At 46.4% G+C, this 27,303-nt stretch overlaps 1 protein-coding gene across 20 annotated transcripts; it reads left to right on the top strand.

Moving 5' to 3' along the window:
* The first annotated feature begins 265 nt into the window (after positions 1-265).
* On the top strand, positions 266-26,015 carry ZNF821 (zinc finger protein 821). 20 transcript variants are annotated; one of them, XM_063653957.1, is made up of 10 exons: positions 1,606-1,745; positions 2,383-2,445; positions 4,201-4,394; positions 5,117-5,211; positions 5,607-5,723; positions 17,641-17,766; positions 20,630-20,775; positions 21,430-21,534; positions 23,744-23,910; positions 25,027-26,015. In XM_063653957.1, the coding sequence occupies exons 5-10, from the start codon at positions 5,684-5,686 to the stop codon at positions 25,679-25,681; spliced, it is 1,239 nt and encodes a 412-aa protein (XP_063510027.1). In that variant the 5' UTR covers positions 1,606-1,745; positions 2,383-2,445; positions 4,201-4,394; positions 5,117-5,211; positions 5,607-5,683; the 3' UTR covers positions 25,682-26,015. The 20 variants fall into 20 exon arrangements, with proteins under 20 accessions (XP_054309206.1, XP_054309213.1, XP_054309210.1 ...); XM_054453234.2 differs by lacking the exons at positions 1,606-1,745; positions 5,117-5,211 and adding an exon at positions 991-1,081 and having other exon boundaries at positions 4,201-4,318; XM_054453236.2 differs by lacking the exons at positions 1,606-1,745; positions 5,117-5,211 and adding an exon at positions 991-1,081 and having other exon boundaries at positions 4,231-4,318.
* Positions 26,016-27,303: the final 1,288 nt, after the last annotated feature.

The following is a 27,303-nucleotide window of genomic DNA, read 5'->3' on the forward strand; positions in this document are numbered from 1 at the left end:
GACAATGAGATCATCTCATAAAAGATTTGGGGAAAAGACAATTTGCAAGAATGTTCTATGCAAATACCAGGACTTGTCACTTTATCAGCAAATGTCAGCATCCTCGTTAGCCCTGCCTTTGTGCGACCAGTAATCACGAAAAACATTTGCATGACGCTTTTAGCCATTTGTTTTACTTAACTGGCACAACAACCCTCTGAGAATAAAGGCCAGGAATTATTGCATCATTATCCATTTGACATCTTAGGAAACAGAGGCTCAGAACAGGGAAGTGACTTGCCCAAAGTCAACAGGCTGGTGGGTGGCAGAGCTAGGGCTCAAAGCCGGATCTTCTAATACCAGATCTCATCTTCTTTCCTCTGCATTCCCTACTTCTCCAGGTAAGCGATGTCAGGGCAGGCTCAGGCATTCTAGAAGAGAGGAAGAAAAGAAGGCAACAGGAACTAGGAGAGAGAAGGACGTGGACAGGAGGAGGTGTTTGACTAGAAGTGCGTCCAACCAGGCCGGGCACAGTGGCTTACGCCTGTAATCCCAGCACTTTGAGAGGCCGAGGCGGGCGGATACCTGAGGTCAGGAGTTCAGGACCAGCCTGGCCAACATGGTGAAACCCCGCCTACTAAAAATACAAAAATTAGCTGGGCATAGTGGTGCACGCCTGTAGTCCCAGCTACTTGGGAGGCTGAAGCAGAAGAATCGCTTGAACCTGGGAGGCGGAGGTTGCAGAGAGCCAAGATCGCGCCATTGCACTGCAGCCTGGGTGACACAGCGAGACTCTGTCTCAAAAAAAAGGATCCAACGGCTCTCCATTGCACCCAAAATCCCTCACGTGACAACAGTGCCACAAGTTTCCCTGCCCCTGGGTCTGCAGCCAATGTTATTTTATCAGTTGAGAATCATGTCAGAAAATTAAATGCTCAAAAGAAATCTCAAGATTTCCCAGCTCTGAGGTTCTGACAGCTGAACTTGGCCCCTCCCACCAAGGCCCGTGGTCACATTCAAAGCCTCGGGAGCCGAAGCCACCGCGAAGCGTGGGGGAATGAGGCGAAGAGGGTTTGTGACGGTGGTGGGGATCCGGGCTAAGGTAGGGCTAAGGAGAGGGGGTGCCTGCGGCGGAGCTGTGGTTGGGGGATGTGGGTTTTGTGGCTGAACTCGATGGTGGGGTAAGAAACCAGGATCGGGGCTGGGTAGGGTGGCGTTTACACGTCCAGGAAGGTCTGGGGGAGCTGAGCGGCTGAGACAGCCAGAGAAAGACCTGGGAATGAGCGAGGCGGGGGGGGGTCCCGGAGCCCTGGAACGCGGGCGAGCCCCTCTCGGGCGCCCGGGATTGGGCGCTCCCCGGAGCCCCTCCTCTCCGGAGCCCCTCTCCTCAGGCCCCGCCCACAGCGCAGGGCGCGCGCCGGGCCGCGGGGAGAGGGACTTGGCCGGCGCGGGGGAGGGGGAGAGGGAGGCTCGTGCACGCGCCTCACTAGCTGCGGGTGCGCGAGCCGCGCGCTCCCGCCGTCCGCGTCGCCATCTTTTTCCCCCTCCGTCTGTCTGTCTGCTGTTGGCTTTGTCCGTCTGCAGCGCCGCCCCTCGGCTCCCCGCCACCGGCTCGGCCCGGAGCCCCTTCCGCTCGCCGGGGCCCAGTCCCGGAGCGCCCCGGCCCGGCTGGCTTGGGCTGCGGTCCCGGGTCCATTGTCCGGCGGTCCGTCTGTCCGGAGGCGGGGCCCAGGGACCCAGAGCGCAGCGCAGCGCGGAGGCGCCGGGTAAAAAGACCCTCGAGCCGTCCCTCCCTGTCCGGGCTGGGAATGCGGGCTCCTCGCCCCCTCGCGGCCGCCGGCTGTCGGTCCTTTTGTCTGCTCTGGGGAGAGGGCCAGGGGCCAGCTCCGGCCCTGGGGGGGCAGCCCGGGCTCCCCCTCCCCGCTTCCAACCCCAATTCCTCCCCGGCCGCTCCTCCTGCTGCCCCTCGGCGCTCTCGGGCGCGGGGCGCGGGGTGCGGGGCCCGGGGGTTTTTGCGCGGGCCGCGGGCACCCCGCCTCCTCGGGCCCCGGCGGGGACGGCCCCGGCGTCTGACAGCCTTGGGTGGAGCTGGGGGAGGGGAGGATGGGCGTGGGCGTGCAGACCGGGGGGTATCAGTCCCCGCGTCTGGGTCTAGCAGAAAAGCTTCTAAATTTAGATTTCGGAGATTGTGTTGTCTAAGGGTTTGTCTGAGCCGCCTCGGAAGACCTCCGGCTCTTGTCAGGCTCTTGTCTGGTAATTCCTAGGAATTTACCTGGGCTCGTGCTTGAAGAAGCAGAGGGACATCTGGGCTGATTAGACACACGCCCCAGACCCAACCCCAGGGGTCAGGTGAACAGCCAGGCGGCTAAGTGACCAGCTTTCTTGTCCTCTCCTTTTTGGCAGATACAGATCACTTGGATTCAGTCGAGTTTGCTTTGCTCCGTGGGAACTGCACCAGAGCTGGAGGTGGGAACGCACTCTCTTTTCATCAAGCTGAGATTTCACCCGTTTTTTTCTTGCTGAAGTCTGTGGTGTGCCCTAGACGCTGCAACCTAATACCTGTGGGAGAGCAGAGACAGTGTTCAGGGGAGAAGTTGCACCTTCCCAAGGACTCTTAACCTTGCTCTGAAGACGGACAGAACTGCTTTCCTTTTAAAATGGAATCCCTTCAGACCTGAATCTCACCGTTTACCTATCTTCCCAGCCCATATTCAGGCAGCTATCTATTTACATTTTTGGTTTGGTTTCAGATTTTGGCTTGGAAATTGAGGCAGTGTTAAAAGTAAAACAAAATGAGTGACCTTTAGGGCTGTATGTCTCTGGGTTTTATTAGCTTTAACTGGCTATAAAACAGTCATCTGGCCTCTGAGATCTTGCTTTGTGGTCAAGAGTGTCCTTTCAGCGCCATTTATTTATTTACTTATTGATTTTCAACAGCCCATGACCCCACAGGCCTGTTTTTGTTATTATTTTCGTTTCGTTGTGTGGGAGGGGACAGTAATTGTTTATTTTTCTCTTGATCACTCAGGTGTGAAGTCCCATTGGGTACCATCTGGTCAGTTCCCCATTTGGCCACTAGGAGGATTATAAGATGCAGCGGGCACTGCTGATTTAAATACGCAGATACTCATCTCTGTCTTTTGACTTGGAGCTTTAATATTGAAATGTTGCCTGGTTCAAATTATTTGGCCTTCCTTCAGAAGGGACTTTATTACCTTTATCTTACAGTTTCAATTTCTGATCTTGAAGGGAGAAAATATAAAAATTAGTCAAGATTCTGTTTTTTTCTTCTATAATAGAGTATATATATATTTAGCCTCAATAGATTATCACATTAGAGAAGTATATTTTATTTTTAAAATTTTTTATTTATCTTTTTTTTTTTTGAGACAGAGTCTCGTTCTGTCGCCCAGGCTGGAGTGCAGTGGTGCGTTCTTGGCTTCCTGCAACCTCCCCCTCCCGGGTTCAAGCAATTCTCCTGCCTCAACCTCCTGAGTAGCTGAGATTACAGACATGTGTCACCACGCCCAGCTAGTTTTTGTATTTTTAGTAGAGACGGAGTTTCACCATGTTGGCCAGACTGTTCTCAAACTCCCAACCTCAGGTGATCCACCCGCCTCGGCCACCCAAAGTGCTGGGATTACAGGCGAGAGCCACCGCCCCTGGCAGTTATTTATCTTTTTTTGAGATGGAGTCTCACTCTGTCGCCCAAGCTGGAGTGTAGTGCCTCTATCCCAGCTCACTGCAACCTCCTCTCCCCAGGTTCAAGCGATTCTCATGCCTCAGCTTCCCGAGTAACTGGGATTTACAGGTGTGCACTACCATGCCCAGCTAATTTTTGTATTTTTAGTAGAGGTTTCACCATATTGGCCAGGCTGGTCTCAAACTCCTGGCCTCAAGTGATCTGCATACCTTGGCCTCCCAAAGTGTTAGGATTACAGGCGTGAGCCACGGTGCCTGGCCATATTTTTTAAAATATTAATAAAGCCTGCATTTCATTACCTTTCCACTTGGTGATTCCACACACATATAGGAAATCCAAAGTGTGATATTCATTCACTGCTTCCGTGAATAAAACAACTACTTGATGAGAAAAAAATGACATACACAAAACTTAGAGAACATACACTATCAGCACTCAGTATATTGCCCTCTAAATAGTTAAAATTGATTTTTATTGTATACATTTAGAGTTTTGTTTTGTTTTGTTTTTAATTAAAGGTCTGAAAAAGAACTGTGTTTGATATGCAGATATGCTAGAAGACTGCCTGAAAGCTGCTTCCTTTGCCACTTCCTGTGGAGGCCTGTCTTTGCCATTTGCGGTTTCTTTCTTCTTTTGGTAAGGGGAGGCAGGATCTGATTATAGGTTTGAGGTCCTTCTAGCTACATAGAGGAGTTAGTTGACACAACAGGAGGTGAGTCTTCATTAACTGGAGTACAAAGTATAGCTAGCAGTAGTCTCCCATAACTCCTCTTAAGGCAATAAACTATGATTTTATATTTGCTTATTCAATGTGAGTATAACTCAAGAAGGTAGGAACTGAAAGAAAACTTAGAGTGTGACCAGATCCATATTCCTGTCTTTGGTAGGAAAGACAATCCCTTTTTATTCTATGTCTTTATTCACTCTATCTTTCTAAGAAAATGACACAGCTATTGATACTAATCCATCTCAGATTCTCTAACAGTGCTTAAGGCTGGGGCACTCTTTCTGTAATCAGGAACCTTCAGGCTTACATATATATCCCCTCCTATATGGGGTGGGGAGCAGATGCATGTCTTGGCAGCATTTTTCGTTTGGGGAACTTTTCTCTTTATTCCTCCCACTGGTCTCTTTGCTATCCAGAGGCTAGATTGAGAAGAGCCTCTAAAGTTATTAACTTTGACCACCTCTCTGGAATGTGTGAGGAGGGCCAGGTGGTACTCCACACTGGGGTGTTGAATTAGTACTCATCAATGTGGATGGCATCTGTCTCTTCTGGTGGGAGCCCATCTTCAACATTAGAAGTTTGATTTGCTTAGTGCCATGTCATTCACAGTGCAGTAGAGCATTGCGCCTGTATCACCAGATAGAGGCTTTATTTCCCATGCTGTTCTCATTTACAGATGCCTATTTGAGACATTTTCTGTCTCGCAGGGATGTGATGCCTTTGCTACCTCTAGGCAAGATAACATCCTGAGAAATCCGCTGGTGTAGACTGCAGGGCTTGACTTCCAGTGGGCATGTGACATGTGAGCTGCCACCCTCTTTGGCTTCCTTTTGCTTCCTTTTGCAATTCATGGGGGTTATCCCCTTGAGCCCACAGTACTTCTAACCCTGGTTGCCTGAGTTTTACTTCCTCTTTTATCCTGTGACCTTGATCATGATCACTTAACAGTATTCTGGATTCCAAAGATGGATTTAGAGTATAATTCTCTAAATCCTCTGAGGGAGTCCCCTCTTAAACTTTCTGGGACCTTGACGTTAGGCTAGAGATTTCTTTCTTTCTTTCTTTCATTAGTTCAATTATTTATAACTGGTGAGTTTTATATGCTCAGGAGCTGTTTTTTAAAGACATTTTATCTTTAAATTTGGTATAACTGCTGGGGAAAATGACATGTGCTAACAATAACCTTTGTTATTGCAGCTTAGCATCTTGCAAGGAAGTAGTAACATATCCAGTCGTGAAACTGGGAAAGACCAGAGCTGTTGCATCAGGGAAACATGTCCCGTCGGAAACAGACAAATCCAAATAAAGTTCACTGTGAGTATCGGGCTTTGTCTTCTGGAACCTGGGAATGCTGAGGGGTGGAATGGAAGAGTAACCTGAATTTAGGGGAGAGGCTCACACTGATTTGTGAAGAAGAAAAGTTTAAATGTAAAACACACTTTGCTGAGCAGAAGAGGAAAAAAGAAAAAAAGAAAGAAAAAGGGTTAAAGATGTTGGAAATGATGGATTTAAAGTGTGTCTGGTTGCTGAGGGAGGTGTTGGAAACCTATCTTAGGGGTATGTACACTTGATATATCTTTAATATCACATTAACAAACAGTTATAGGATACCTACTCTGTGCAGATCCTTATGCTAGATGTCAGGGCTGTAAAACAATATAAGATCTATAAGACCGTATTGTAACCTCAGATATATAAATATGAATGGTAGTATATGCTAAGTGCTAAACAGATGCTGCAGATTATATATACTAGAGAAGTTCGGAGGAAGGAAGTTAAGAGAGCTCAGTGGACAGAAGTAGCAAGGGGAATGCTTAATGGAAAAGCCTCTAAACCATGCGCCTGAGCTGGGCCTTAGAGGGTAGATAATGGATTTGAAAAAAAAAATTAAAAAGCAAGAGGCAGGGAGAGGGAACATCAGGTAGGGAAAATGAAGTGAGCAAAGACAGAAGCGGGAATCCACATGTTCAGAGGACAAGGAGACCTTATATGAAGCAGAGGTTTCATTTGTTCAAAAGTCAGAAGATGTGAGGTCAGAGATGCTTAACTCTACACTGTGGAAGCCTGAATGCCAGGCCAAGTTCAAAGTTCATTCTACAGTCCGTAGGGAACTACTGAAGGTTCTTAAGCAGGGAGAGGGGAGTGACATTTAGAATACAGCATTTTGGTACTATGAAACAATTTGTGGGACGGATCACAAGAGGGAGAGGCTAGAAACCAGAAGGCCAGGTATACACTATTACCTTGTGTTGTTTTCAACAGTGTCACATGCATGTTTTCCTTTGCTGTTTTTTTTTTTTGAGACAGTCTCACTCTGTCACCCAGGCTGGAGTGTAGCAGTGTGATCTCTGCAACATCCGCCTCCCGGGTTCAAGCAATTCTCCTGCCGCAGCCTGCCGAGTAGCTGGGATTAAGGTGCTCGCCACCATGCCCAGCTAATTTTTTTGTATTTTTAGTACAGACAGGGTTTCACCATGTTGGCCAGGCTGGCCTTGAACTCCTGACCTCAGGTGATCTGGCCACCTCGGGCTCCTAAAGTGCTGGGATTACAGGCATGAGCCACCGCACCTGTTGCATATTTTATTTCAGTAATTGCATAGTAAACTTCTAGAAGGCAGAGACTATGTGCCATATGTATTTCCTTATATATCCTCTCTACTTCTAGCACTGCTCATAGAAGGTGTTCAAAAAGTGCCTTCTTAAATTGACATTAATATCTACGCAGATTTGAGATAATTAGCCATTTTCCTATTATCTAGGATATAATCATTCCCACCCAAATGTTCCTTAAAAAGACAAATAGTGGCCAGGCATGGTGGCTCGCGCCTGTAATCCCAGCACTTTGGGAGGCCGAGGTGGGCCGTATTACCTGGGGTAAGGAGTTGGAGACCAGTCTGGCCAACGTGGCAAAAAACCCATCTCCACTAAAAATACAAAAAAAATTAACCAGGCGTGGTGGCAGGTGCCTATAATCCCAGCTACTCTACTCGGGAGGCTGAGGCAGGAGAATCACTTGAACCTGGGAGGTGGTGGTTGCAGTGAGCCGAGATCGTGTCACTGACTCCAGCCTGGGCAAACATAGACTCCATCAAAAAAAAAAAAAAAAAAAAAAGACAAATAGTTCCCTATTATTATGAACTGATTGAGTGAAGTGCAGCAACATTTGAAGAGAATTCAGAGGTATAACAGATGAAAAGTTTGTAAAAAACAAAAACCTATATATATGTGTGTGTATATATATAAAATATATATACATAATATATATTGTTATGTATACAAAAAATATATATATTATATATATATATATATTTTGTATAATTTTTTTTTGAGATGGGGTGTTGCTCTGTTGCCCAGGCTGGAGTGCAGTGGCGTGATCTCAGCTCACTGCAACCTCGACCTCCTGAGCTCAAGTGATCCTCCCACCTCAGCCTCCCGAGTAGCTGGGACTACAGGTGCATGCCACCACACCCGGCTAAATATTTGTATTTTTTGTAGAGACAGGGTTTCACCATGTTGCCCAGGCTGGTCTTGAACTCCTGAGCTCAAGTCACCTACCCACCTCAGCCTCCCAAAGTGCTGGGATTATAGGCATGAGCCACTGCAGCTGGCTAAAACCCTACATTGGAGAGGACAGATTAGTCAAGTAGTTGACAAGATAACTAAAATTTCTTAAAAACATACTATATAGGCTGGGCGCGGTGGCTCACCACTGTAATCCCTACACTTTGGGAGGCCAAGGCAGGAGGATTGCATGAGCCCAAGAGTTCAAGACCAGCCTGAGCAACATGGCAAAACCGTGTTTTTACAAAAAAATACAAAAAAACTAGGCCTGGGGGCATACATCTATAGTCCCAGCTACTCAGGAGGCTGAGGTGGGAGGATGGCGGGAGCCTGGGAGGTTGAGGCTGCAGTGAGCCAAGATTATGCCACTGCACTCCAGTCTGGGTGACAGAGTGAGACCCCGTCTCAAACAAACAAACAAAAAACCAAAAAACTATATCCCAGGCACTATGCACTTTATCTGAATCTTACTGGGTTACTTCAAGAGTAGAAGACAAAATAGTATAAACAGAGGAATTACGAGGGTTTTGAAATTTTATACATTAATGAGATTACAATAGCAAACCTCCATATGCAATTCTTTCTTCTATTTAAGTCCTGGAAAAGAGTAAAACGGAACGAGTTGGATGCTTCTAGGAGTATATTCTGGAATGGGGATGTGCAAAGGCTACTTGATACACAGATGAGTGGTTTAGGGAAGATTTAGAAATTGCTGCTAAAACAGCAAAATGCAGCGGGCTTGCATGTGAGGATTGTCAAGGAAGATAAAATGAAGTATCTTTAGCCGAGCTCGGTGGCTCATGCCTGTAATCCCAACACTTTGGGAGGCCAGTGCAGGATAACATGAGGCCAGGAGTTCGAGTGTAGCCTGGGCAACAAGGCAAAACTCCATCTGTACCAAAAATACAAAAATTAGCTGGGCGAGGTGGCACACACCTGTAGCGCCAGCTACTTGGGAGACAGAGGTGGGAGGATCGCTTGAACCCAAAAGGTCAAGGCTGCAGTGAGCTGAGAAAGCTGAGATCATGCCACTGCACTCCAGCCTGGGCGTCGGAGTGAGATCCTGTCTCCAAAAACAAAAAAAGAAAAAGAGAAAGAAAAAAATGAAGTATTTTAGCATAGGCCATCCATCACAGGGGTTTAGGATTGTTTCTCCTCTCTGGTTGATAAAAGACACAAGTGGCCAGGCACAGGTGGTGCACGCCTGTAATCCCAGCACTTTGGGAGGCCGAGGCAGGTGGATCATGAGGTCAGGAGTTTGAGACCAGCCTGGCCAAGATGTTGAAACCCCATCTCTACTAAAAATACAAAAATTAGCCGAGTGCAGTGGCGGGTGCCTGTAATCCCAGCTACTCGGGAGGCTGAGGCAGGAGAATCACTTTAACTCGGGAGGCGGAGGTTGCAGTGAGCCGAGATAGTGCCACTGCACTCTAGCCTGGGCAACAGAGCAAGACCCCATCTCAAAAAAATAAATAAATAAATAAAAAGACACAAGTGTGACCCCAAGAAGGCATCTGAAAAGGTACTCTTAGTAGAAATGATAGGTTCACAAACAAGGCAAGTATAGGAGTTGGGTGTTCACCTACAAAAGCCATCTGTCCAAGAGCCTGGTTAGATTTGAGGAAAGTAGCTGGTGGGGTGATGGCGTGATTGTAGTAAGGCCAGGGGAGCCACTTCAGGCTTGTGTGGCCAGTGTCTATGCCCATGTAGCATATATCCATAAGCTCCATCTCCCTGCACCATAGTCAAAGCCAAGATGAGCTAGTAATGGAGTTGAAAAATAGATGGAGGCCAGGCGTGATAGCTCACGCTTGTAATCCCAGCACTTTGGGAGGCCAAGGTGGGCGGATCACATGAGGTCAGGAGTTTGAGACCACCCTGGACAACATGGTGAAACCCTGTCTCTACTAAAAATATATAAATTAGCGCTGGGCACGGTGGCTCACTCCTGTAATCCCAGCACTTCGGGAGGCCAAGGTCGGCGGATCACAAGGTCAGGAGATCGAGACCATCCTGGCTAACACGGTGTAACCCCGTCTCTACAAAAATACAAAACAAACAAACAAAAAATTAGCCGGGCGCGGTGGTGGGTGCCTGTAGTCCCAGCTACTCAGGAGGCTGAGGCAGGAGAATGGTGTGAACCTGGGAGGCGGAGCTTGCAGTGAGCCGAGATCGCACCACTGCGCTCCAGCCTGGGTGACAGAGCAAGACCCTGTCTCAAAAAACCAAAAAAGAAAACAATTAGCTGGGCATGGTGGCGCACGCCTATAATCCCAGCTACTCGAGAGACTGACGCAGGAGAATCACTTGAGCCTGAGAAGCGGAGGTTGCAGTGAGCCAAGATCACACCACTGCACTCCAGCCTGGGCGACGGAGTAAGACTCCATCTCAAAAAAAAGGAAAAAAAGAAAAACAGATGGAAAAACAGGCCATGGAGGTGGGGAGAATATCACACATCCACAGTTGCAGAAATGAAGTTACAGAGTCAAGCGAAAGAACATTGTTTTGAGGTGGAGTAGGTGGGACTTTGCAGGCTCTTCAGAGGTGGCCATTACAAGGGCCTTTACTGCGGGGCTGTGAGCACAGATGTTCAGCTACAACTAAAGAGCAGACCCCCAGGGAGGGGCTGTTTTCAGTGACGCATTTGGTCAGGGAGCCATGAAGGCTTCTCAGGTGATACACTAAGCTTGACTAAAGAAGAAAAGACCCTGAGATTTGCTAGTTTCAGAGGACCTTCTATTTATTTGTTATTTGGGAACTGAAGCTGACCCTACCCTTTTCAAAAGATCATCTTTTCATTGCGCATGACAATAGTGGTAAGTAGAAATAGGTAATTTTATTTTCTGACCATGTGAGTCTCCTGTCACCTTGCGGTGAAATAGAACCAAGTAAATATATTTAATTTAATGCTGCTTGTCTATTAAAAGTAAATGAAATGGGGCCTAGCGTGGTGGCTCATACCTGTCACGTCAGCACTTTCGGAGGCCGAGGCAGGCAGCTCACTTGAGGTCAGGAATTCAAGACCAGCCTGGCCAACATGGCAAACCCTGTCTCCACTAAAATCCAAAAAAATAGGTGGGCATGGTGACACACGCCTGTAATCCTAGCTACTTGGGGGGCTGAGGCAGGATTGCTTGAACCCAGGAGGCAAAGGTTGCAGTGAGCCGAGATCACGCCACTGGACTCCAGCCTGGATGACAGAGCAAGACTTGGTCTCAAAAAAAATAAATACACAAAATAAAGTAAATGAAATGGACTCAAGGTCTGGGGGGCAGGAAAGTCGGCATTAAGCTTTGCTTAAATATAAAAGTTAATTGACACTTGAGCAGAGTAATGGCTGAGCTTCATTAGATCTGCTTTCTGGGAAGACGAAGATTGTGTGGCATGAAACTAATAGGCCACATAAAGGGATATATTAAGATTTCCTGGGTCGGGCTCAGTGGCTCATGCCTGTAATCCCAGCACTTTGGGAGGCCGAGGCGGGTGGATCACCTGAGGTCAGGAGTTCAAGACCAGCCTGGCCAACATGGTGAAACCCTGCCTCTACTAAAAAAATACAAAAATTAGCTGGGCATGGTGGCGGGTGCCTGTAATCCTAGCTACTCGGAAGGCTAAGGCAGGAGAATCGCTCTGACCTGGGAGGTGGAGGTTGCAGTGAGCCAAGGTCACGCCATTGCACTCCAGCCTGGGCAACAAGAGCAAAACTCCATCTCAAAAAAAAAAAAAAAAAAAAAAAAGAATTCCAGCCGGGCATGGTCGCTCACACCTGTAATCTCAGCACTTTGGGAGTCTGAGACAGGTGAGACAGGAGAATTGCTTGAGGCCAGGAGTTCGAGACCAGCCTGGGCAACATAGCGGGACCTGATTTCTATAAAAAATTTAAAAATTAGCCAGGCACAGTGCTCATGCCTGTAATCCCAGTACTTTAGGAGGTTGAGGTGGGAGGATTGTTTGAGCCTGGGAGTCCAAGGCTGCAAAGAGCTATGATTGCACCACTGCACTGCAGCCTGGGTGACAGAGCAAAACCCTATCTCAAAAAATATATATATATTTTAAAAAAAGAATCCCACTGCTATAACCCAGCAACATTTGATGGATCCACATTAGAAGCCAGTGGGCAACTGCTTTGGCACTCGCTGGGTTTTTATCAGGACTCTTTTTATGTCTAAATCACTGGCATGATCCTTTCCTCAGAAATATCTAGATAGACTCTTGTATTTTGCCCACTTCACTTCATTAATAGACTTGTTACAGAGCTTTTGGAATAAAAGCCCAAAATTGTTATTAGTTATGGAAAAACTGCTGATGGGCTGAAATCTGTGTTAGACCTCCTCCCTACCTCCTTCCCCATTTTACCCCTTCTGAGTACAGTTTTTTTTTTTTTGAGACGGCATCCTGCTCAGTCGCCCAGGCTAGAGTGCAGTGACGTGATCTCGGCTCACTGCAACCTCCGCCTCCCAGGTTCAAGCAATTCTCCTGCCTCAGCCTCCCAAGTAGCAGGGATTACTTGCGTTCGTCACCATGCCCGGCTAATTTTTGTATTTTTAGTGGACACAGGGTTACGCCATGTTGGCCAGGGTGGTCTCAAACTCCTGATCTCAAGTGATCTGCCCGCCTCAGCCTCCCAAAGTGCTGGGATTACAGGCATGAGCCACCTCACCCAGCCCTGAGTACACATTTCTGTCAACTATTCATAGAAAGGTTGAAAATACAGTCCGTTGTACACTTTCATTTAGTGTGTTTGAACTAACCAAACCACTAAGCAAATGAAAACCTCTTTTACTTGAGAGACTTTTGCTTTTAGATTGTAAAACACATGAGTGACTTAAAACTTTCAACTTCAACTAAAAGCTTTACAAAGAGGAGGAATAAAAGCCTTTGAAGTCCTTTCTCTTATAAAAAGCACAACTTGCTTTGTTTTGATTCATTCTGTTAGCATCCTCATGAAGTAAATGGCTATGTTCCCCACCTGCGATAGCACCGTGGATTACAAAGACTGTCAGCTAGAAATGGAATCCTAAGCTCCTCACTCCCAGTACTAGCTCATTTTTCCTGAACTGGATAGCTGCTCTCTCTTTTTTTTTTTTTTTTTTTGAGACGGAGTCTCGCTCTGTCGCCCAGGCTGGAGTGCAGTGGCGTGATCTCGGCTCACTGCAAGCTCCGCCTCCCGAGTTCACTCCATTCTCCTGCCTCAGCCTCCAGAGTAGCTGGGACTACAGGCGCCCGCCACCACACCGGCTAATTTTTTTGTATTTTTAGTAGAGACGGAGTTTCACAGTGTTAGCCAGGATGATCTCGATCTCCTGACCTCGTGATCTACCCACCTTGGCCTCCCAAAGTACTGGGATTACAGGCGTGAGCCACCGTGCCCGGCCTATCTGCTCTCTTAAAGAATGTTCCAGCTGCTTTACTTAATTGTAGAAGGTTGAAATTATGTTTGTTTAACTGCACCAAGGACCCAAGAGAGAACTGTAAAATCTTTACCTTTCTAATAACTTTCATCTCATTCCTCTCATCTGTTCTCCAAACTTGCTTACATGGCCTTGTTCTCATCTGGTCTGAAAAACCTTAACCAGGCCGGGCGCAGTGGCTCACTCTTGTAATCCGACCACTTTGGGAGGCCAAGGTGGGTGGATCACCTGAGGTTGGGAGTTCGAGACCAGCCTGACCAACATGGAGAAACCCCATCTCTACTAAAAATACAAAATTAGCCGGGCGTGGTGGTGCTTGCCTGTAATCCCAACTACTTGGGAAGCTGAGGCAGGAGAATCGCTTGAACTCAGGAGGCGGAGGTTGCAGTGAGCCGAGATTGCGCCATTGCACTCCAGCCTGGGTGACAGAGTGAAAAACTCTGTTTCAAAAAAAAAAAAAACCTTAACCAAATTTCAGACAACAGTATTTTCTTGATTTTGTATCCAAAAAAAAAAAAGGAGAGAGAACACCTTGGTTTTTATTGTGAGAGTGTAGTTGACTCTTAGCTATTAATAGACAAATAAATACGCATATTAAATAAGATGGCTGCCCTACATTAATATCTAGGGACCAGAGGATTTTTTTAAACCTACTCCAAAGGTCTCAAGACAGAAGGGAATAATAATTCTAACATTATAAAAATAGGCAGTTCTGTAACACTTCTTAATCACTAGTATCTCCATAGATCACATTAGACATTATACGGCAGTTAACATGACATGCTTTTAGCAAGTCTCACTGCCTTCTTATGAAGGGATAATTCTGGACAATTTTATTTGGAGATTAGGTAAATAGTAACTACTGGAAGATAATTCACATATCTTTTCTTATGAGGTCTGCTAAAATTGCTTCTTTTTTATGGTTTTGATATATTTTGCTTTATGGTGATGTTTAAAATAGGAATAGTCCTGAGGAATAAAGTTCACCTTTATTCTTTTTCCCAAGTCAGGAATAGACTAAAATATAAGAACACTAGCTCTTCTTTCCAAATTGCCAAAAAGGAATGACAGAATTAACTTCTCCCGGTTACACCAGGTGAGATTGCCTAAGAGTCCTAGATAGGCAAGTTGTATTGAACAGACTCCTCGCTGTTCCATGAAAGCCTCAATATTTAGACAACATCAATAGAAAAAAATAACTTTTGAGCTCAAGTTGGAGATGAAACTGAATTACTGACTCATCTTGAAAGGTACATATCCTTTTAGATGTCTTTTTACTAATCCAATGGTGAATCCAAGAAAGAGGATAGAATGTTTATTCTTAGTATGTTCTAAATCTAGCTGGTTTCTGTCTGAGTTTCTTTGGAGACCAGAAGTGTCACTGATGAGAAAGGTCTTCCCCTGGATAATTATATGTTAGTACGTAACTTGTTCCTTAGTGCTATGTCTGCCCATAGCTCCTAGGTCTGAAAACATGCACCTACCCCAAAGAATTCAGTAACTATTCCAGTTGGCCCTTGGCCAGGCATAGTGGCTCATGCTTGTAGTCCCAGCACTTTGGGAGGCTGAGGCGGGAGTATCACTTGAGGTCAGGAGTTCAAGACCAGCCTGGCCAACATGGTGAAACCCCATCTCTACTAAAAATACAAAAATTAGCCAGGCGTGGTAGTGGGCACTTGTAATCCCTGCTACTCAGGAGGCTAAGGCAGGAGAATCGCTTGAACACAGGAGGCAGAGGCTGCAGTGAGCCAAGATCACGCCACTGCACTCCAGCCTGAGACTCTGTCTCATATAAAAAAAAAAAGGAAAGTACCAATTGGCCCTGGTCTTGTTGGAGTGTAACCAACACGGAGAAATTAAGTATTTCACTTCTGCAAAGGGACAAGGAAGTACTCCCCCATCGAATTCATTTTTTTTGCTTTCTCTACCCAGTAATTTATATCCAATGTGTCATCTTGGATATTGTGAAGATGGACTTAAAACAGCTTATTTTTCCTTTCCTTGAGGGATATGTAGCTAAGAGTACACTTTAACATGAACCACCTCCATTCCCAATCACAGTATGAGTCATAATAGCCATAATGTTAGTTACTGTAATCCAAGCATGATAACTCATGATGTGGTATCAGAACCATCATTTTTTCCTTTGATCATATACTGGCCCTGATAACATAATTTCGCTATTTGAGTTGTATGTATCCGTTTCTCATGGTATGAAGGAAACACTAACACTAGGATCAGAGCCATTCTCACACAGAGATAAGAGTTTGTTTTCAGCAAAACCATCTGAGGAAGCTTCTAACCTTCTAATTACATCTTTATTAGAAGGCGGTTAAGGAATATAGACATTAGGCTGGGCGCAGTGACTCACACCTGTAATTCCAACACTTTAGGAGGTTGAGGTAGGGGGATCCGTTGAGAGCAGGAGTTGCAGATCAGCCTGGACAACACAGTGAGACCCTGTCTATACAAAAAATAAAAATATTGCCAGGCATGATGGTGCACACCTGTAGTCCCAGCTACTCTGGAAGCTGAGGTGGGAGGATTGCTTCAGACTGCGAGGTTGAGACTGGAGTAAGCCATGATCACACCACTGCACTCTAGCCTGGGGGAGAGAATGAGACCCTATCTCAAAAAGAAAAAGGACATTAGAGTTAGATCTGGGTTTGAATACTTGGTTCCACCGTTAACCTTAGTTTTCTCCTAAGTAAATATAGACAGTAATACCTACCACCGAGAGTTTTGCAGAGAATTAAGGTGAGGTGATAACTACAAAACACTTACCATAGAGCCTGGAGCTTGCAAGTGTCAAACTAGTATTAGTGTTCGGTAGCTGGCATATAATAGATGCCCAATGAATGTTTGCTGAATGAATGACTAAGGGGATCACATGAAGCCTACTCCACATCAAGTCTTTCACTGCTCAAGGTCTAGGAGTGCAGGTCAGCTCACCATTTAGTTCCTCCCACATCATTGTATCCTATCTCAGAACCTGAGCCTGTATGCCTGTGTACTTTCCTTTATATCTTCAGAAAGAAAGGACCTGGCTATTGTCAGACATTTCACTAGGGCTTTTTATTATTCCCTCTTGCTGGCTGGTGAATGGGGACTGTAGTTTCTACTCTGACTGAGATAATAGAAACCTCAAGAAACCCAACTCTCTTTTCTCCTTATGCCTGGTCTCCTGGAAATAAAAGGGCACTTATACTAACTCTTCAGTAGCCTCATGGATCCCAAGCAGAGTTCATGAGAAGTAAATGCAAAATCAAGGATAGGTCTGGGGATTTGGGATACTACACTTAAAAAAAAACTGGACCGGCTGGGCACAGTGGCTCACGCCTGTAATCCCAGCACTTTGGGAGGCCGAGGCGGGCGGATCATGAGGTCAGGAGATTGAGACCATCCTGGCTAACATGGTGAAACCCCGTCTGTACTAAAAAATACAAAAAAATTAGCTGGGCATGGAGGCGGGTGCCGGCACTGTACTCCAGCCTGGGTGACAGAGTGAGACTCTGTCTCAAAAAAAATAAAAATAAAAATAAACTGGACCAAGAAGACTACATGAATATTATTTGTTGTAAATTAGCAGTGTGTTTCAGGAAGTTTGTTCATCTGCAGAAGTGAGTTCATATCTATTCTTCTTCTAGTCCACTATTCAACCAGTTGTTAATTTTCTCATGGCTAATTATGATAAACATTAGAAAGAAAGTCAAGGAAGAACTTCCAGAGTACGTTTTGGAAGAAGAGTGGATGAAAGATGGGGTTAGAGAGATTGTTACTTAGAAGGATGATTTGAAGCACTTGTTTATAGTCAGAGATAAGACACTGAGTCAAGACCATAATGCTAGTACATTAAGGTACAGAGACTTGGCCCGGATTTGTTGCCCTGTCTTCATCCCATCACTTTGCCCCTTCTTGCCTCTATCTTCCCAATCCTGATGGAAGGTTGTAAATGGATTTGAGCATCTGCAGTTACATTTGTGAGAGTCTGCAGTTACATTGATCACCTTTTGAAAGGAGTCAAGACTAGGAGGATTTAAGAGGAGCAAGTGATGCTTTCTAGAGCATCTGGCTTACTGCCCAGGAAGAGCAGCTGCACCCAGAAGCTGTTGGAGGCAGCAAGCTGACTTGGAGATGAATTACTCCACCACAGGGTACCTGCCTGTCTCCTACCTTTGAATGGTCTGACCTTCCAACCAGCTTGCCTGGGGATATGCTGCCCAGCTGGTGGCCTGACTATTTTTCCTTGTGACCACCAGGGGATCAAGTATTTGCTGGGCTAGAGGAGCAAGCCCGCCAGGCGATGATGAAAACTGATTTTCCTGGAGACCTTGGCAGTCAGCGACAAGCTATCCAACAACTAAGAGATCAGGACTCCAGTAGCAGTGAGTTCTGCACCTTCTGGTAATGACTCAGGGCAATGGGAGAAGAATTATCAGAGTGTGTGTGCTCTGGGGATTGTGCATGGGGGTTGGGAGAAAGACATGAAAAAGGAGATATGTGGATCCTCAGTGTCCCCAAAGGTGGTCTAAGGTGTGTGGGCATATGTTTATCCAAAAAAGAGGACAGGTTTGGCATTTTATTTATATATATATAATTTTTTTTTTTTTTTTTTTTTTGAGACAGAGTTTCGCTCGTGTTGCCCAGGCTGGAGTGCAATGGCGTGATCTCAGCTCACTGCAACCTCCACCTCCCAGGTTCAAGCGATTCTCCTGCCTCAGCCTCCTGAGTAGCTGGGATTACAGGCATGCACCACCAAGCCCAGCTAATTTTGTATTTTTAGTAGAGATGGGGTTTCTCCATGTTGGTCAGGCTGGTATCGAACTCCCGACCTCAGGTGATCCACTCGCCTCGGCCTCCCAAAGTGCTGGGATTACAGGCGTGAGCCACTGCGCCTGGCCGATATATATATTTTTAACTTACGGACTACAGTGTTTGGCACAGTGCCACATACAGATAGGTTTGTTGGTTGTGATAGGCAAGGATATAGGAATAAATAGTGCTCAAGCAGTCCCTGGGTTAGGTCAAATGAAAGGAAAAAAAATCCCTGTCTCCTAGGACCTATGTATTTGTAATCAATAAAATATAAGGGTGGCATTAATTAAACCTTGCTTGAAGGCCCAGTTTTAATGTTAAACAAGAAGATTTGCTTAGTAATGAGGTTATGCAGTGTATAAAATGCTAACGTCAAGGTCTTCCCATACCAATTCCCTAAGAAGATCCCTGTGGTTAAGACAGTAGCTGTTACAAGTTGAGCCTCATGGATTGTCTGTCTGTCCTGTGACCTGTCTGAACAAACACGTCTTGAGATGTGTTTTCCTAGGAAGATTTCAGCACTTTCCCCACCTCATCCATTTGATATTGGTTATTATTAGTATGAATTCAGAATGACTTTTCCAGTTTTTCACCACATCTGAGTCTGGGTTGGGTGAAAATGGAGAGAGGACTCTGCAACCTTCTAGGAACTTGTTTCCACTGAAGCTAATAATTAAGCAACATCAACAACATAAAATAATTTAGCAATTAATTGCTCGGGCACAGAAAAATGAACCCAAACATGTCTGGAAAACCTATGGAAGCCACCACTTTCTTGAGTAGCAGGTGGGAATTACAATATCTGCAAAAGTCTAATAGGTTTCCATTCTGAAGGATGTACTATCCCTCTAGACAGTACACATTTTTAAAAAATTTTTCTAGCAGTGAGATATATTTGGATTATTGCAAAATTACAAAAATAAGTTTGATATATCACTTTATATTATAAAGTTTACAAGTATTTCAAATAAGCTGGGGAGAAAACGTGGTATGATGTAATCTGTGCCAATCCTTCATTATTGAGTTGGATTCAAATGAAAGGCGCTTTGGGCTAGGGAATAAGACACACAAACCATAGCTCTTTCCAGTCCCCAAATCCAGTCCACCAATTTCCTGGAGTATCTATCTAGTAAGGACACATGTAACTACTAGCAGATGATTTGGTTAGACCTTCTCAAGAAGAAAGGGAGTATAACTAGTTTTGCCCAGGAAGAAGGGAAATATGTTGCTCACATACTGGTGGATTTAGATATTATGCAAGGGTAGTAGAGAAGACAGGCACGCTGTTAGCTAGGAAATCTGAGTTTCTTGCGGACAGCCTGGTGAGACTCTGCCCTATATTTCTCTCTTGCTCACATCAGGCCCAGAAATCCAGGATCCAGGTGGGGTTAAGATAGGGCTGGAGTGTGACAGCTTCCCTAGGCTTGGCTACCTCTTGTGATCTTCAAGGTACTAGCACTTTATTTTTTCCCTTTCAGAAAGAACTACGTTTGTTATTTGTTTTTCTGATCTGTTTTCATTTTCTATTTTATAAGTAATAGAGAAGAAAAATCAGCTCACATAAACCTTGCAGACTCCCCAGCCACAGGCAGACCTCCCCATAGCCACATCCTACCCCTAAAACTAAAACAAACTCAATTCCTGTGTTAGTCACAAGAAATTACATTTCATCCTAAAGAATGGCCCGTTCCTTCCACTTAATGCATTCAGTTACCCATCAGATAATCCAAATAATCAACCGAAACAATGGACTTAGTTTAGAATGCCATGTTACAATAGTAGAGTAAGAACCAAGTGAGTCGGATACCACTGCAAAGTGCCTGAGGTTGGTTGCTGTGCTAATTTTTCCACTGTAATGAGCAGCCCTTTCCCTATAAAGTGACATCGTTTCAAACTAATTTACTGTTGCTTCCTTTGCTGGTAAGAGGGAAGAAAAACTTGATGTTTCTGTAAGTGTGCCTTGGGGTTTGCTGGGAAAGAAGAGATTAGTTGGGTTCAGAGTAGAATAGTATAGTGACACCGTGGAGAAGTTGTGCAGGGGGCTCATGGCGAAATCAGTGGAAAGTGTTGGTAAGTCAGGTGGTGTACAGTGGGAATGAGCTCAGTGTAAGGTGCTTGGGGAGGTGTGATTTGAAGTGTGAGGTATTTGAAAACCATGAGTCAGAAAGATTATTTTTATAATCATGTAGAGGGCACGATAACCATTTCCAATGCAGTTTTGCCTCATATCTTCCCTTTACGTGTATATGGCATAACAAATGACAGCTATAGCTGGTTTCCACTTGACATAATATGTACCCAACAAAACTATATAAACTATATTATGGAAGATCTGAAAATGTTTTCTATTATAACTGCCAACTCTAGGGTGGAGAGCAGCTCAGGATGTATTCATGCAAAAATCAGAACAAGTGACCAGTTTGTGTGTTCCAGGTGACAGTGAGGGTGATGAAGAGGAGACCACACAAGATGAAGTCTCTTCCCACACATCAGAGGAAGATGGAGGGGTGGTCAAAGTGGAGAAAGAGTTAGAAAATACAGAACAGCCTGTTGGTGGGAACGAAGTGGTAGAGCACGAGGCAAGTGACAATGGCCCCTGGGTCCAGGTCCAGCAATGCCCTACCCGTCTGCCTGCCCTGATGCTGCTCACCCCTGTGGCACAGTCTTGCCTCTGATGGTCTCCTGGGCCTGCACAGGAGGCCTCTTCCTTCATGGCACCAGAACCCACACCTCAGACTCTCAGTTCTCGCCACACTCAGCTTTCCTTTTCCATCCACGAATCACTGCGCCCGTGCACAGCTCTTTCCTACAGCTCCCCGCGTCTTCCCGGACAGGAGAGAAACTTTGGTGAAGGAGAAAGCTGACTTCCCAAGGTGAACTCTTGAATGTGCTTGCAAATCTAAGTCAAGGTGTCACCTGGAGTGCCAGCTTCTCACTAACTTGTTTCCTGAGGATTCCTGAAAGGAACATGACAGGAAAAACGCTACCCCTGTCTGCAGAGTATCTTCAGGGAAAAAAATCGATTGGCTCTCTCTGAGGCAATCCTGTGTCCTCATGGCTGAAAGCCATAATTCCCTTTCAACTATGACTTTTTCCTTCAGCCCACACAGGGAAGCTAAGAATAACATGTGCCATCAGTCTGGGTTCCTTTTAACAGGATACCCTGTTTAAAAACCTGGGGCAGGGAAGGGATGAGTAGAGTCCTAATGAGTTGCCTATTTGTTGAATCACAGGTCACAGGGAATTTGAATTCTGACCCTTTGCTTGAACTCTGCCAGTGTCCCCTCTGCCAGCTAGACTGCGGGAGCCGGGAGCAGTTGATCGCTCATGTGTACCAGGTATGGATCGGGGAGCTGTGTGCTCTGGAACACAAGTGTGGGCAGCTTGTCTGTAGCCCAGATCCTGGTTTGGCCTTTGTCTCTCTCTGGCTCCTGAAGGAGTCTTGGGTTGTCGCTTCTATTAAGATTCGTCGTAGGGAGGCTGGGCGCAGTGGCTCACGCCTGTAATCCCAGCACTTTGGGAAGCCAAGGCGGGTGGATCACTTGAAGTCAGGAGTTCGAGACCATCCTGGCCAACATGGCGAAACCCTGTCTCTACCAAAAATACAAAAATTAGCCAGGTGTGATGGCATGCACCTGTAGTCCCAGTTACTCGGGGTGCTGTGGCAGGAGAATTGCTTGAACCCAGTAGGCAGAGGTCGCAGTGAGCCAAGATCACACAATTACACTCCAGCCTGGGTGACAGAGTTAGACTCTGTCTCACAAAGAAAAAAAAAAAAAAAATTCAGCCCAAAGCCAGGCATGGTGGCTCACACCCAGAATTCCAGCACTTTGAGAGGCTGAAGTGGGGAGGATTGCTTAACCTCAGGAGTTTAAGACCAGCCTAGGCAACATAGCAAGACCCCAGCTCTACAAAAATTTTTTTAAAAATTAGTTGGGCATGGTGGCGTGCACCTGTAGTACCAGTTACTTGGAAGACTGAGGTGGGAGGATAGCTTGAGCCTAGGAGGTTGAGGCTGCAGTGATCATGCTTCAGCTAGGGTGACAGAGTGAGACTGTATTTAAAAAAAAAAAAAAAAAAAGATTCTGCTCCAAGCTTCCAACATTTTAGAAAATAAATGAGATATATTAGATAAACACGTTCTGGGTTTCTGGGCAGACACACTGTGAAAATTAAGTGATTTTTTTTCTAAATTATTTAATGCATATTTTAAATAGTGAAATAGAAACTAATGTATACTAATAATGAGGGCTTTGTGTTAAAGAAAAGAAAATTAGTTAACATGGGCCAGGCGCAGTGGCTCACGCCTGTAATCCCAGCACCTTGGGAGGCCAAGGTGGGCGGATCCCTTGAGGTCAGTAGTTCAAGACCAGCCTGGCCAACATGGTGAAACCCTGTCTCTAATAAAATACAAAAAAATTAGCCAGGTGTGGTGGCACGTGCCTATAATCCCAGCTACTCGGGAAGCTGAGGCAGGAGAATGGCTTGAACCTGGGAGGCAGAGGCTGCAGTGAGCTGAGATTATGCCACTGCACTCCAGCCTGGGTGACAAAACGAGACGTGTCTTAAAAAAAAAAATTAGTTAACACAAATGGTGTGTTAAAAATTAGCATGAACCAGGGGATCCGAATACCAGACTTTTGTGTTCTTTTTACCATGATCCAATCACAGGGCACCTGTACTTCCCGGTTGGTGTTGACAAGGCATCAGCACACCTGGCAGCCTGGGCTGTACCATAAAGATAGTTGGTTCACGAGGACAAGTATTTCTTCAGAAGACTATCTTGAAAAGATTGAGAAAGCAAGATATAAATACCTATTGCACACCAGTATTCCAGGCCAGCTTCTAGATTTGGCCTTTGCTGTTCCCTTAACACGTATTTGTACCTGCACAGTGTGAGCCAGGGGGACAGAGAGAAATTATCCGAGACATGAATTCCTCTTAGGCTCTGAAGAGGGCTCCGGCGCCCCACTGTTGCACTGTTGTTGTTTGTTTGTTTGTTTTGTTTTGTTTTTGAGACAGAATTTTGCTCTATCACCCAGGCTGGAGTGCAGTGGTGTGATCTTGGCTCACTGTGAACTCCACTTCTCAGGTTCAAGTGATTCTCCTGCCTCAGCCTCCCGAGTAGCTGGGACTACAGGCGCCTGCCCCCACACTGGGCTAATTTTTGTATTTTTAGTAGAGAGGGGGTTTCACCATATTGGCCAGGCTGGTCTTGAACTCCTGACCTCGTGATCCACCTGCCTCGGCCTCCCAAAGTGTTGGGATTACAGGCATGAGCCACTGTGCCTGGCCCCCACTGTTCCTTAAGTCAGCCGCATGTTCCAGAACGTAGGCAGAGCTCAAGCTAATGAAATCTAAGCAGTGGTCTAAATGGCCAGGGCCTCTAATGTAAGAGACTGACTTTTCTAGGGGCTAAACAGAATACTTGCAAGTTGCTTATTCTGAGACTAAAGAAAGGGGACATTTCCCAAAAGTCATTTCTAAATGGGTGCAGATTGTCCTGGAGGTAGCGCAAGACTGACAGATCAAGGCTCTGTTTTACAGCACACTGCAGCAGTGGTGAGCGCCAAGAGCTACATGTGTCCTGTCTGTGGCCGGGCCCTTAGCTCCCCGGGGTCATTGGGTCGCCACCTCTTAATCCACTCGGAGGACCAGCGATCTAACTGTGCTGTGTGTGGAGCCCGGTTCACCAGCCATGCCACTTTTAACAGGTCAGCTGGGCACTTATCCCTGTTGTGCTGGGAGCAAATTACTGGGTGTGAGTTCTGCTTTCTGAAGTCAAAGCAAAGGCTAGAAATAGGTAATGCAAAGGCAGCTGATGCATGCTCCTTGGAAGTACAAGTAAGAAGGCTAGGAAATATGCCTATTCCATCACATAGCCCCAAAGGAAAATGAATTCCCATTTCTTTTCCCATCAGAACATCTTCAACTAGAAAGAGATGTAGGCAATTCCAAGAACACTCATGATAAAGCATGGAGAAAGAAGTTATAGGGTAGAGAGGACCCTGGCATGAGGATGCAGTCTCCACCGTGTCCTAGGAAGACTGGAACGTTGTGTCCTTGTCCCGTTTGTCTAGTGTACAGTGCAGAGTCTGCCTTTGCATGCAGGCAGTGCGAGGGAAGGAGGTGAGTTGGTGGTCTGCACCTTGCCTGAAGGAGGTCTCCACCTCCAGGAGCCTCCATTCCCACAGCAGGACTGCCCATGCAAAGCTCTTATCAAAACCATTATTCTGGCTTGAGTGAAAACGCCAAGGGTTTGTCTGATTTCTGGTGCATTGCTGTGGCAGGTGCCTCAGTCATTAGCTCCAGATGGGCTTTTAGAGTTGGTAGACACCCGGCCGGGCGCAGTGGCTCACGCCTGTAATCCCAGCACTTTGGGAGGCCGAGGCGGGTGGATCACAAGGTCAGGAGTTTGAGACCAGCCTGACCAGTGTGGTGAAACCCCATCTCTACTAAAAATACAAAAATTAGCTGGGCGTGATGGCTTGCGCCTGTAATCCCAGCTACTCAGGAGGCTGAGGCAGGAGAATGGCTTGAACCTAGGAGGCGGAAGTTGCAGTGAGCCGAGATTGCGCCATTGCACTCCAGCCTGGGCGACAGAGCAAGACTCTGTCTCAAAAAAAAAAAAAAAAAAAAAAAAAAGTTGGTAGACAACTCTCGCGCGAAGAGAAGGGACAGAGCAGTAGAAGAGGTCCACCAAGCATTCAAACTGACCCCTTGTGGGTGAGCGTGGAGCCACCCGCCTCATAGGAAAAGAATAAGGCAGGGCTGGAGTCTCGACTCTTGCTAGAAGGAAACACTAACCATCCAAAATGTTTGCTTTCCAGTGAGAAACTTCCTGAAGTACTCAATATGGAATCCCTACCCGCAGTCCACAATGAGGGCCCCTCCAGTGCTGAGGGGAAGGACATTGCCTTTAGTCCTCCAGTGTACCCTGCTGGAATTCTGCTTGTGTGCAACAACTGTGCTGCCTACCGTAAACTGCTGGAAGCCCAGACTCCCAGTGTACGCAAGTGGGCCCTACGTCGACAGAATGAGCCTTTGGAAGTACGGCTGCAGCGGCTGGAACGAGAGCGCACGGCCAAGAAGAGCCGGCGGGACAATGAGACCCCCGAGGAGCGGGAGGTGAGGCGCATGAGGGACCGTGAAGCCAAGCGCTTGCAGCGCATGCAGGAGACAGACGAGCAGCGGGCACGCCGGCTACAGCGGGATCGGGAGGCCATGAGGCTGAAGCGGGCCAATGAAACCCCGGAAAAGCGGCAGGCCCGGCTCATCCGAGAGCGAGAGGCCAAGCGGCTCAAGAGGAGGCTGGAGAAAATGGACATGATGTTGCGAGCTCAGTTTGGCCAGGACCCTTCTGCCATGGCAGCCTTAGCAGCTGAAATGAACTTCTTCCAGCTGCCTGTAAGTGGGGTAGAGTTGGACAGCCAGCTTCTGGGCAAGATGGCCTTTGAAGAGCAGAACAGCAGCTCTCTGCACTGAACCACACCCTCCTGCCTGCCCTCCTCCCCACCTACCTACCCACCCACCCACACCCACAGCCACGAGGACCAGTGCTGCTGCCACCCACGAGGCCTTGTCCTTGCTGCCAGAGGGCAGGCCTGGGTTTATTGCAGGTGGACCTGAGCAGCCCTTGCATATGGGAGCAGGATGATGGGGTCAGGAGGGACCTGGCTCAAGGCAGCTCTGGACAAGGGAGCAGGCAGTCCAGAGAACTGGCCTCCCCAGCCCACTGCCACAGGCCGTGCTTCTAGGACTGTGGGGCCCCTGTGTGGCCCATGAAGTTGTGAAGTCAAATAAATTAATTTTATCTTTACTGCCCCTTTCTTGCTTTTCTCTCAATGTCATTCTAGCAAATGAAGTGATCTAGGAGAAACCTGGGTGGAAATTTTCAGACAGTGGCTTCTGGTGGCTTGCCCTTTTCTTAGGGAGGGTGCTCCTCAGCTTAGGCTGTCCAAGCAGAGGTCCTTATTTGGGCCTTTACAAGTTGCCGAGGAATTAGCATGACACCGAAGAAAGAACCGATGTTGACTGTGATGATGATTCCCACAACCATAATGAAGATACCTGTGGTCCCAAGGGCTATTTAAACCTAGCTTACCTTTTCCAAACTCAGACGAAGTCTCTCCTCATAACTGGTGTTTTCTAAAGACTATGCAATACCTTCAACTAGGTGTGCAACTTTTCCCAGCAATATTGTCGAACATTTACAATTCTAGACAGTAGTCAGCTGCATCTAGGAATAGGCTCATAGAAATAGCTGCAATATTAAGGTCCACAGCACCAAGAAACTCATGTTTGCATTTTATTTGTGTTTTATTTGTTCACCAGAGGCAAGGTAGGAAAATAAGCTCACTGAAGAAAATCCAGAATTAAGGTGGTAAGAGAGCTCAGGTCAATAGTGGTTAAGGCTAGGGCAAAACGATTACTCTGGCAGGTTGTATGACTGCCAGACCATGGAGGAGACAAGAGCTGAGGTCATTTCTAAAAAGTGTATGTGATGGTACAGAACAGGCACAGAACCTTCCTAGCCTGCACCAAAGGTTGTGTTCAGTTTAGATAATTATAGATCTTGAGGTCCAGAAGGAAGTGCCCTAGTTAAATTGTAGCCAGAAAAATAACTATGCCAGGAATGTGGACCTCTTCCAATATCTTAACAGGGAAACTTGGATTCCTCTCTGACCTCCATAGGTCCACGGCTGTTTAACAGTGTCAATTGACCCCCACCAAACTAGGGTTTTTTTTGTTTTTTGTTTGTTTTTTGAGACGGAGTCTCGCTCTGTTGCCCAGGCTGGAGTGTAATGACGTGATCTTGGCTCACTGCAACCCCTGCCTCCCGAGTTCAAGTGATTCTCCTGCCTCAGCCTCCCGAGTAGCTGGGATTACAGACACGTGCCACCACACCCAGCTACTTTTTGTATTTTTAGTAGAGACAGGGTTTCGCCATGTTGGCCAGGCTGGTCTTGAACTCCTGACCTCAGGTGATCCTCTGCCTTGGCCTCCCAAAGTGCTGGGATTACAGGCGTGAGCTACTGCACCCTGCCTGGGGTTTGTTTTTTTGAGAAAGGATATCACTCTGTCACCTAGGCTGGAGTACAGTGACA

Source organism: Pongo pygmaeus, chromosome 18 (assembly GCF_028885625.2).
Source record: "Pongo pygmaeus isolate AG05252 chromosome 18, NHGRI_mPonPyg2-v2.0_pri, whole genome shotgun sequence".
Taxonomy (NCBI): Eukaryota; Metazoa; Chordata; class Mammalia; order Primates; family Hominidae; genus Pongo; species Pongo pygmaeus.